The following is a 12,265-nucleotide window of genomic DNA, read 5'->3' as shown; positions in this document are numbered from 1 at the left end:
TTTCCAGCAGTAGGCAGATGTCTCTAGGCCAGGTTAATTAGTGGCAATTACACCATCTTCTCCCCAACAAAAAAACAGCACTCAAAATTTGTGAGCGCACGCCTACAAGTGCCACAAATCCTTCTCTGTATTTGCCCATAATCTCACCATCACCTACGCTAGCAACCATCTCAACAGATCAGATGAAGAAATAAAAACCTCTAATTTAAAATCATGCTGTTAGCTACTCACTGGTTAACTAAATGTTAAAGGAAATTTATTCCTCTTCAAGTTATGCTATAGTACCAGGACTGTATCAGATGGAGAAAGATGCTAGATTTATTGCATTACCTGTACAGGAGTTATGCTTGGTTCTAGGCTTCCACCGGGTAAAGAAACACCAAATTAAAAAGGCAGCCATGCCGGTCCATGAAAAAAAGAAAGCATAAACAATACTTCAACATATTTTAACTAAACAAACCACACAAAATCTTGGCAGTACAAACATTCTGCAGAATTCTAAAGCTTGAGCATTTTTGTTGCATGTGGGTTGATCCTAAAGAGGCAGGTCTCTTAATGTGTATTTCATGCCATCTTTTATTACCTGCTCTCCAGTTTTTAGTTGGCATCACAGTACAGGAGACAACCTAATACAAAGCACATTTTTTTGAGAAACTGTAATTTACATTGCCCATATCTGGGGAAAACTAGAAGAGATTGATTGGCTGCCTTAATGAACATAGGCACCAAGGTTTTAGTCAGTGTGAACCTATACCTTGATGCCCCCAAACCCAAGCTTCTTAACCCTGATGATTGGGCTCCCAGGTCTTGCCGCCCCCCCCAGGTCGCTCCCCTCATCCTTACGCACTTACTGTGTCGGTAGGGGATAGTGGAATTTGTAGTCATAGTGGAGGGTGCCCAAGTTAGAAAGACAGCTCACAATGAGGAGCTGTCAAGTTGATATGTTTTTATGTGACTCACTCTCATTCTTTTAACATTAAGGCTATTCATTGCAAAAACTTTTTAAAATCTCTGTATTTAATGGGATTTTTAAATCACTGCTTTTTAATGTATTACTGGTTATTACTGTTTTTTGTTTGCTACCTTGGGAGTCCCAGCAAACAAGCAGGATAAAAAAATGTTGGCAATAAAGAAATGTACGAGGAAGGGGAAAGTGTGAATTTCACCTCATTCACTTGAAGATACAAACCCATGATTTGCAAAAAGAAAGCAGTAATAGGTTTGTAAAATGCAGGAAGCCACTGTATCTTTACACAGTATAGTCCATACTAGCAGTTGACAAATGAGAGGCCTGCCAGATGCTTGGGACTACAGTTCCCAGTGTCCTTAACAGTTGACCATACTGGCTTGTGCTTCTGGAAATGGCAGACTGCAAGAAAGTAGGAAAAGTTGGGGGCACGACCAAACAGAAATTTACCCCAGGTTCATGTGAATTTCTCTGTATCTCTTCCTGGCATTTAAATCATGCCAAGGTTCACACAACAGTGTTCAGTTATCTCGGGAAGGTGTGTTCCATGTGCCCATGCATCACATAGCTCCCCCACTTCTCCCTCACCCTCTTCTGTCATTATCACTACCCTCTTACCCACACTTGTTGCAAGCATTCAAGAGCAATCGTGCAAACTGTGAGAGGTGTATTTGCAGAGCTGGTCACACAATCATGTGCCCAGTTGTGTGACTTATAGGGAACGAATTGGGAAAATTGCTTGCAAAATTGGTCTTGTGCACACCATTCTCTTTAATAAAATTCTGGCCCCCGAAGTTACCGTATTTTTTGCTCCATAAGATGCACTCCCCCCCCCAAAAATGTGGGGGGGAGTCTGTGCGTCTTATGGAGCGAAGGTGGCGATTTCGCCCCTGCTGGCCCCGTGGGGGGGGGAGCATTGCAAGGGTCTGAGTGAGCCTTCCTGGACACTTGTGCCGCTCCCCCATCCCCCCACGGGGCCAGCGCAGGCGAAATTGCCAGCTTCCAGGTGGGGGAGAGTCGCAAGGGTCCGGGAAGGCTCACTCGGACCCTTTCAAGCCTCAGAAAAGGTCCTAGAAGCTGGCAGTTTTGCCCGCGCTGGCCCCGTGGTGACTCTCAGTACAGCCAAATACACGCAACCTAGGCAAACCTGCCATGTAAAGTAATTTCTGCCTGAGCATTCTCCTTCCCTTTTCCTCCACTTTGTCCTACTCAAAGAAAACACGGAGACCTTTCAGATTTTTTTTTAAAAAAAGTTTGAAGCATCAGCAGTAACTATTTAAGTGATATAATTAGGCAGAACATTGTCTCGTTTTCTAATATTAAGCAAGAAAAACAACAATTGTGTTTTGCTGGAAAACTGGAAATGGAAACATACATTGCTAGAGAGTCTTGTTTGGTTGTTGAGTGATTTATTCACAGAAACCTGCTCTGCCATAGGGCTTGCCATAGTCTCCCGTCTTGATTTCAACCTCTCATCTCTGATGGAGAGCCCACCGACCCCGATGTTCTTCTAGAACATTACTATGACAAATTATAGCCCTTCCTCTGAGAAACTTAAGTGTGCCCTTTCTTCTGCCCCTACTATATGCAAGCAACTTGACCTGTGGATGTAGATTAGAGAAGGACACAGCCAGTTGATAGTCACTCATGGCTATATTTCACTATTGAAGGCTCAGGTCTACAGCAAGAGTGGGCAGTACATGGCCCATTAGTCACATGTAGTTCCTCAAAGCTGTTTTCATGCTCACCTGCTCTCCAACTGTGCTCATAAATTTCAGTGACATAAAGAAAAATGCTTCTATTTTTAAATGGCCTTTTCAGAATTGGCCAAAGGAATGGCCACTGAAACCAGGCAGTGTGTTGGGTTGCCACCAAAGTTGGTGTATAAACACTCCTCGTCTGACATACTCACCATTTATACCACTTTGGCTTTCATACTGTGCAAACACATCTTCAGAAAAGGAGACACAAAATTGCAACCAAGGAGACTGATGATTCTCAAGGCCTTGCAATAAAGATACTCTGCTGCAGAATCCTGGGGACATCACTTAGTTAATAGCTGCCCAGTCACTATGCCTATGCATCAAAGTCAATAAAACATGTTGTAAAGTGGCAATCAAAACTTAGAACAAATGAGAGTCGTTGTAACACTGCCATTTGTGTTACCTCAAGGAAACATTACATTACTTTCCTTAGCAAGAAGTCTTCCATCTAAAATACATTTACTGTTACCTGAGAGTGATAAATCATGTCATGCTGTGGAAATGACTTCATTGGCTATAACTGAAAAGGCTGATGGGTTCTGATAGTATGTCGTTTTTGAATGCACAAGCAGGGTGCTTATGATCAATCATACCTGCTATGGAATACAGTGGTGCCTCGACTTACGAACTTAATTGTTTCCGGAACTCTGGTTGTAACTCGAAATGGTCCTAGGTTGAAGCACCATTTTCCATTTTGTTGTTTAGTCATTAAGTCGTGTCCGACTCTTCGTAACCCCATGGACCAGAGTACGCCAGGCCCTCCTGTCTTCCACTGCCTCCTGGAGTTTGGTCAAATTCATGTTGGTAGCTTCGATGACACTGCCCAACAATTTTGTCCTCTGACGTGCACTTCTCTTCTTGCCCTCCCACTTTCCCAACATCAGGGTCTTTTCCTGGGAGTCTTTTCATCAGATGGTCAAAGTACTGGAGCCTCAGCTTCAGGATCTGCCCTTCTAGTGAGCACTTAGGGTTGATTTCCTTCAAAATGGATAGGTTTTATCTCCTTGCAGTCCAGGGGACTCTCAAGAGTCTCCTCCAGCACCAAAAGCATCAATTCTTCGGCAGTCAGCCTTCTTTATGGTCCAGCTCTCACTTCTATACATCACTACTGGAAAAGCCATAGCTTTGACTATATGGACCTTTGTCAGCAAGGTGATGATTCTGCTTTTTAAGATGCTGTCTAGGTTTGTCATTGCTTTCCTCCCAAGAAGGAGGCATCTTTTAATTTTGTGGCTGCTGTCACCATCTGCAGTGATCATGTAGCCCAAGAAGTTAAAGTCTCCATATCTTCCCCTTCTGTTTGCCACGAGGTGATGGGGCCAGCAGCCATGATCTTAGTGTTGTTTTTTTTATGTTGCGCTTCGGACCGGTTTTTGCGCTCTCTTTCACCCTCATTAAGAGGTTCTTTAATTCCTCCTCACTTTCCGCCATCAGAGTGGTATCATCTGCATATCAGAGGTTGTTGATATTTCTTCTGGCAACCTTAATTCCAGCTTGGGTTTCATCCAGTCCAGCCTTTCACATGATGTATTCTGCATATAAGTTAAACAAGCAGGGAGACAATATACAGCCTTGGCCTATCATTTCACATAGGAATGTATTGAAATGCAATTAATCCGAAGAAAAAAATCACTGCAAGACCCTTTGGAAATGCGATTAATCTGTTCCGGTTGAGGGGTGGTGGTGGAAGCAAACAAACCATGCAAGATCCTTCAGGAATGAAAAAAAAGCAAAGCAGAAAGCAAACAAACTGTGCAAGACCTTTCAGAAATGCAAAAAAACCCAAAGCAAAAAGTAAACAAACCATACAACACCCACTGGAAATGTAAAAAAAAGCAAAGCAAATAAACAAACCCTGCAAGACCCATTGGAAATAGGGGAAAAAACCCAAAAAGAAACAAACCCTGCAAGACCCATAGGAAACGTGAAAAAAACCAAAAACAAACCCTGCAAGAACCATCACAGCATAGAAACATCCCACCACCCAGCCCAAAACTACGCTGCAAAACTCACCGTTTTGCAAGCTTTTAAAAAGCAGAAAGCAGCACCTTACCTTACCAGGCAGTCTGAAGCCTCCTCCAAACCACTCACTCTAACTGCTGGGGCGAAAGAGCTGCAAAGAAGCAGCCTCTTTGCCACCAATGGTTAGCAATTTGAATTTCCCGCCTTCCCCCCTGCCTTTTCCTGGTTGTAACTCGAAGCTCTGGTCGCAAGTAGAAGCAAAATTTTGCGGCCAGAGCTGGTTGTAACTCGAAGTGGTCGTATGTCGGGATGTTTGCAAGTCAAGGCACCACTGTATATTGAAAAGAATTTGCTTTAACAGACAGGCACTCAGCTTCTCTGTAAACACTTATTCCTTCAGGCATTTCCACTGCAAACAGAATTTCTCCATGACTGCTTCTTTCTTGCTATTTGAGATGGATAGAGCAACTGGTTTCATCCAGAAACCCAGGCACACGACTAGGTACAAATCACCATTAAAGGACACAACAGTTCTTAAAAAGCTGTTCCAAGGTCCAAAAGAGATGCCTGTCACATTTCCAGTGAATACAGTGGTGCCTCGCATTACGTTAATTTGTCCCAGCGAAATCGCTGTAGAATGAAAACGTCGTAATGTGAAAATAAAAAGCCCATTGAAACGCACTGAAACCCCTTCAATGCATTCCAATGGGCTGGAAACTCACCGTCCAGTGAAGATCCTCAATAGGGCAGCCATTTTCGGTGCCTGTGCAGTGAGGAATCCGTCCCAGAAAACAGCGGGGAGCTATTTTATTTACCCGGCAGCCATTTTGAAACCGCCAATCAGCTGTCCGAAAATCATCATTTTGCGAAAAATCAGTTCCCGAAGCAGGGAACCAATCATTGCAAAGCGAAAAACCCCTATTCAGACCATCGTTTTGCGATCGCAATTGCGATCGCAAAAAGATTGTCGTAATGCAGTTTCGTCGTAATGTGAGGCAATCGTAAAGCGGGGCACAACTGTAATTAGATGAGAAGGAAAGACAGACAGAAAATATCTCACAGAACTTTCTGGAAGGAGCCACCACATGCAAAAAAACCCCTGGGTTTCCAATGTCCATTTTCAGTCTTAGACTTGGCAGCTTGGGATCCAGTGAGTGGAAAGCTGATGCAACACTCTTCCTCGGGTTGTTGTCCCTTCCCACTGGTTATTACACCGGCAGGTCACACTAGCAGGTTCACACCTCTCTGGTCAAGATGGGGCCAGCCTGTCCAAGCAGGTGAAGCTCTTTCTCTTCAAGTGAGCTTTTCCTTAGCAACTGGATGTCTGAAGGGGTGTCTTAAAATGGGTTGTTGTTGTCTAGATATAGGCATGAACTGCTGAACTGGTGGGTCGTGCCAGGTTATTTTTTGGCTAAACAGGTGTTTGGCACTTCAAAGCCCCACCTCCTTCGGTGGGCAAACTGGCGCGAATCACTGGGGCAGCCGTTCAAGCCCATCTCTATTGTGCCCAGCTGCTTTAAAATATGCTTTTAGTATTGGTCTTGTTTACTATTTTTAATATAATACAGTACTCGCTTAATTCTTTTTTCATGTTTGTATACTTGCTGTTTTTAGCTTTAAATCTTGTCTTTTTAATGATGTAAGCCGCTTTGGATCCTTTTAAGGAGAAAGGCAGGGTAAAAATATTTTACATTTTTAAAAAAAGTTATGTGCTGTTAAAGTCAGAATCGACTTATAGCAACCCTTATACGATTTTCAAGGTAAGTGAGAAGGTACAGCTTTGCCAATTCCACTCCCTCGGTGAATTTCCATGGCCACATGGGGATTCCAACTCGCCCTAGTCCTATTCTGTCACTGTATCCACTACACCACGCTGAGTACCCACCTCTCTGGTAGCATAACTTTAAATCTAGCCACCACTCCTTAGTGCCACTAGGTTAGGATATAATCCGAAGAACAACCACCTCAAACTGTCTGCCAAGTGTTTGTGGTTGCTTCTTTTATTTTATGCATTGGGACAGAATTACTGACTAGGACTTCGAAGACCTGGGTTTGAATCACTGCTAGCCCATGAAATGTCGCTGGATGGGGGGTGGAACTTGTAAAACCACATTTTAAATACCTCACTAACCTTATAAAAGGCCTAGAAGGATCACGGTCAGTCAGTTCTGACTTGATAGCACATAGCACACGTTTTTGCTTTGCCACAGCTGGAGTCTACTTTCTTGTTAGAGATTGGGATATTCGTATACGAATATCCGCACACAGGTGGAAATAACTCACAATTTTGCTGCTGCTGCCGGCTCTGCGGAAGCTTCCTATCGCGCTGTTCTCTGCAATGGATTAGCCACTCTCTGACCTAGCACTGCACTCTACATTCTATTCTCCATATGCCAATCACATTAGCACTCAGTTTACATTACTCAGGCATTCACAGCCATTCATTATACAACCTTATAATCAATATTATTGATAAATATACTAGCACAACGATCTGGAATGGCCAGAATCACCACAACTGACAATAAAACTAGACAATATCATCATTGGATAGTTTTCCATATATGTCTGGTAGGCAGTAAGATTTGAAAGGCTGATACACAGGAGTGGCTTGTCTCTTCAGCAGTGCTAGTGGCTTCAGAAAAAGGATGTTTTCTAGGGGATACGTGAGCAACTGTGTTTTGTTTTGCTTCATGGCCAACAACTCATTATTGCGTTCATAGTTATTCCAACTCCCCATTGCCCACCATCTCCAGGCTTTGCTCATCACATTTCTCTCTTTGTAGACGCAACATTGGGAGTAAGGGGAGAACTGGATATTTATTTTTAAGGTTAGGCCAATAGCTGGTAAGCTACCAGAGACAGTTTACCAGCTCTTGGCTGAATGGGGATTTCAAACACTGATCTCCTAGATACTAGTTTTACATTACACTTATGACAATTTTCCTTATCTCATTGGGAACCAACATACCATCTTTCTCCCCTGCTCTGTCTATATATTAACTACATCTCACATCCTCCACTATGGGGATTTGTCTATCAATATTTGGGGAAGATTCTTAAGTTGGGCAGGCCTAGATTAGTTCTGCAACAAGAGATGTGTGCAATTTTGAGAACTTGGCTTCTCCAGTATTAGACACTGAGGTCAATACAAATGTTACGTGTGCATAAACACAGAGTCGTAAGAGCAGGCTTCAACTATTTGTAAATTTTTATATTTATTATAACAAAAATTAATGACATGTTCATTTGTGCATTCTTCTTTAATATAACTCTTGGTATGTAAATGATCTACAGTAAATGAACTCTATACAATCATGCTGGTTGTGGCAGCAGGGAGGAACATACACAAAAATGTGCCTGCAAAAGTTAATGATGAAGAAACAAACAAACAAAACAAAAAGGTAACTCATGTATTTGTGGCCCATTATCCACCTTAATTCCTACACAGCTTGTTCAGTTGTTCCGGCTAATGTCATATGGCTCCCAGCCCAAAGAATCAATCACATTGGGGCAAACTGATGACGAGAGCAAAAACACCCACGGTGACTTGGGCCCAGCCAACCTGGATGTCAACTGAACATGGTGGCATAGTGTACACAGTGGGTCAACTAGGGCCCCATGGACTTCAAATCAGCTAACCCGCTGGGAGAGCATCATGTCTGTAGGATTTCCCTACCCTCTCCAGGTTCAGCTGCAGCAGAAGCTGCCAGAGGGAGCTTAGGCATGCAGAGGCACCTGGGGTGGATGGTTCAATGGGGAACAAATTGTCAGTTTTTCAGGTTGCGTCCTCCTGCTGAGAGACTACAAAACATTTGAAGCATCACTATACAACACTTGAGTTATTTACAGGAATTTCCCAATCAGCTGTTCTCTCAGAGAAAATTAGTGAAATCTCAGTGACTTAAAGTCACCTGAAAGAGTAAAAGCAACTCCTAGGAGTTAGTCTCCATAATTCTACAAATGTCTATCCATTTTCAAGACCAAAAAAGCCTTTTTTTTTTCTCTCAAAGAAATACAGTATTACAATATTACTTAATCATTTAGCACTGGCAACACTGCCCTGTTTTCCAAACAGATCCCCGAAAAAGACGATTTTAAAAAATATTACATCAATGTCATCATCAGTTTTTCTCTGCAATATATTAAACTTTTTGTATTTTTTTTCTCCACTTTTTTTTTTACATTTGATATGCTAAGGAAGAAGACAGAGTTAAACTAATGTAATTCTAACGGTGAAGCATCACTAGAAAAGGGAGGGGAAGTGATTATTACAGCTAACAAACAAGAAGCAGCTGTAGTTCTCAGGAGAAGGGAAAGGTCTGGAAGAGAAAAGGGAAACAAAAGCTTCCTTTCTTCCCCAAGCCCATTAAAGTAATACAAAGCTAAGGGACTCTCCAGTTCTCAGTGTCTCTCTTGATTTTACGAAGTTTGGTCATAGTGGTGTGTCATAATAATCAGGCAGCTGGTCCATCTGGTATTGCCGCTGCTGCTGCTGCTGCTGCTGCTGCTGCTGCTGTTGTTGTTGTTGCTGCTGCTGCTGTTGTTGTTGTTGTTGCTGCTCGTGATGTTGTTTCATTATCTCTTTGACCTCCTCCTCAAGTTCTGGCGGGATGATGAACTGATCATCTGGATCTGGCTGCGCTGGGGCTGCAAAGTAGCCCCCAGTTTTTCTGAGGGGTGCATCAGTGGCCACTTCTATCAGGTTATGGCTTCTCTCCTGTGGAGCCACAGAACCATTGCCTCGTCGGCGCCCAATGGTACCCATGGCAGAAGGGTCAACCTTCCTAAGGAGACACGCTTCCTCTTCATTTGCACTGATGACAATGCCTTCGTCGCTGGCTTCTGCCGGGGCCTGCAGGAGGAGCTGCTTCTCCTTCAATCGGCTACAGTGGATGTCCACTTCTACCTCTACTCTGCTGCCATTGGAAAAGACTCCTTCGATGGGCTCCTCGTCATCGCTGTCAAGGCCGTTGTCTGAAAAGGCGCTGGAGAAAGTGGCGCTGGAGAGCTGCCGCTGGAAAGAGTTGGAGAGGCAAACCGGGTGGAGCATGCAGCGCTGTTCGCTAGGGTAGGCAGGGCTGTTTTCATTCATGGTCACCTGAGGGGGCTCGTCAGAGGCCGTGGACCCCACCTCGCTGCTCATTTCAGAGGTCGAGATCTCGCTGCTGATCTCAGAAGCCATGCCACTGCTGGACGAGGGCATCCCCAGGCCGTCGGAAGGCTTATCTTTAATGACGACGTTGACAGACTGGGGGAAGATGCCTGGGCTGGGAGGAGGCATGCCGTTGAGTTCGCAGCAGCAGAAGCTGTCTTCGGTGACGTTGAGCTGAACCACCACAGCGCTCAGGCTATCATTGCAGCCATAACTCTGGGCCAAGGTGCAGAGCTTCTTGGCGGCTCCCAAGGCATCAGGCACGTTCCTGACGGCTTCCACAGCTTCCTCGAAGGAGAGGCTGTCCCACAGGCCTTTGCTGCCCAGGATGAAGAATTCATCCTGAGGGGTCAACGTGATGGACTGCACGTGGGGGCGAGGAACCACACTCGGGTGAAGGAAGGTGTACCCCAAGATCCTTGTTGAATCCGTCACACCATTCACTTTGCCGTCCTGCAACAAAGGAGGATTTATTTATTATGCCAAATGCTTATGAATGCTTACGTTTTAAGGATATGTAGGTAGTTAAAAGCCAACTGGTTTGCTTCGAAGTCCATTTGTAAACCTTCGTTCTCAAACCAGTTCCAAAAGGGAGCTACATAAGAAGTTAATTCTTATGCATAATGTAAGAATATATAGTACTCAAGTCCAGGATGCATTTCTGCACTTAATGGGTACAAGCATAATAGAGCATCGGGTAAGGACTTCACTGCTCATGGATTGCTGCTTGGCGAAAACCATCACAGCAGAACCATGACTGGTTTTGTCCAAATAATACATTTTAGTTTATCACAAAATGTACGTGGTTTTGTTTTCATTTTTTTCCTGCTTCTCAGATGGATGGATTTAAGGCAGCATAGTGCTTGCACCTTAGTTTGTTTGCTCAGGTAATGACGAACGCAGCAGTTTACAGCTGTGTTTTTAGTACTCACAATTCTACTTACTTGAATAAAACTACTTTTTTTGTATTTTTAAATTTCATAAATATGCCAAATTGTAGATTACGGCATGCTATTACACTGCAAATAAAGCTTCCTATGTTACCAAAGCAATGAAGTCAAGTTTAGGTTTGATAAGAAAAAAAGAGAAAAAAACAGCAGAGTTGCATCAAGCACGCGGGATGTCGGGAGAAAAGGGGTCTGTGTGTGGAATCTTGTTTGTATCCGATCAGCTGAGTTTCAGTGAAAATGTTTTCACATGCCCCAGTTACCTACTACACTTTATTTTTGGATACAACATGTCCCAAAGGGAGAAGGATTAACATCTGAGTGAGGAAGCACTGTTAAAAATACAAGTCCTGGATATATCAAACCATGTGTATATACAGGTCCCCAGGCTCTGCCCGGCTAACGATCCAAGACAAGGAGTTTCTAAAACACTACATTGGCTTATTTGGTGGCATCTGCTGGAGCAGACATGGCATGTAAAGAAAAGACAACGAGAAAACAGGAGGGAGGAATCGTAAACGTGCAAGACCCGGCTTATTTTTAAGTAGCTTCCCCTATACTGGGCTGTGAGAGAGAGCAGCAGTGCCCACCCTCTGTATTATCTCAGCCTACCAAAGCCTTAGGAATGCTGGGGGAGTGGGGTTGAGGAAGGGAGGGGCAGTCCAGGTCACTTGCTATTTTAAGTTTGAAGAGATAGTGGAGAAAAATGAAAGAGAAAGAACATGGAATTACAGAAAGAGAAAGTGTTTCGCTTTTGAGACCACAGCATGGTTGGAGGGAGTGTGATGTGGTGTGGTGTAATGTAGGGAAAGCCATATATTGACAACAGAGTTCAGGGAAAGGTTAAAGAAGCTGCAGGTGTAATGAAATAACTGAATACTGTCTATTAATCCCACTTAGTGTGCTTTATTTATGTGCTTCTGACTTGTAAATAAACTATTCTGCTTCTGTTTTACATGTTACCTGAGTCTATATGGGCAGAGAAAGCTGGTGGAATACAGTCTGACAACCATAAAGAAAAAAACAAACCAATAAAATGGAATCCTTCATGTTAGTGAAATTCCTTACGCACTTCTGTGCCTGCAATTTATGCCCTACCCCATGTACAAAAGAAAAGTGAGTCACTTCAAAAGTGCCTTGCTTACAAAGTCAATTACTTTCTAGCTCTGTCACATACTTATTTTTATGTGAAAAGTATTACATTCAAATCTTTCTGGACCAAGAATGAAGCTTATTGTGTTTCTCACAGCTAAACCTCAGGCACTGCTCCAAAGTTTTCACACAGGATATCTTGAGGAGCACGTGCTCCTGAAGATATTGAGGAATCACCATTCCATGATCCCTTAGCACTGGCGAGGCTGGCTGGAGCTGATGGGAAATAGAGTCCAACAACATCTGGAGGACCACAAGCTCCTCAGGTGTTTTTTACACAGAAGCAAGTAACCGATTCAGAGACACCTCTTGATAGGCA

The 12,265-nt window shown here is 43.5% G+C and overlaps 1 protein-coding gene across 1 annotated transcript in view; it reads right to left on the bottom strand.

Moving 5' to 3' along the window:
* Positions 1 to 7,891: 7,891 nt before the first annotated feature.
* Positions 7,892 to 12,265, bottom strand: part of PHLPP1 (PH domain and leucine rich repeat protein phosphatase 1) — a 216,139-nt gene continuing 211,765 nt past the window's right edge. Inside the window, exon 17 of the mRNA XM_072998538.2 lies at positions 7,892 to 10,300. Within this exon, the coding sequence (XP_072854639.2) occupies positions 9,128 to 10,300 (1,173 nt within the window). The 3' untranslated portion in view covers positions 7,892 to 9,127. The remainder of the gene's footprint in view (positions 10,301 to 12,265) is intronic.

This window comes from Pogona vitticeps, chromosome 4 (genome assembly GCF_051106095.1).
Source record: "Pogona vitticeps strain Pit_001003342236 chromosome 4, PviZW2.1, whole genome shotgun sequence".
In the NCBI taxonomy this organism is placed as follows: Eukaryota; Metazoa; Chordata; class Lepidosauria; order Squamata; family Agamidae; genus Pogona; species Pogona vitticeps.
This window is presented reverse-complemented; position numbering and strand designations above follow the sequence as displayed.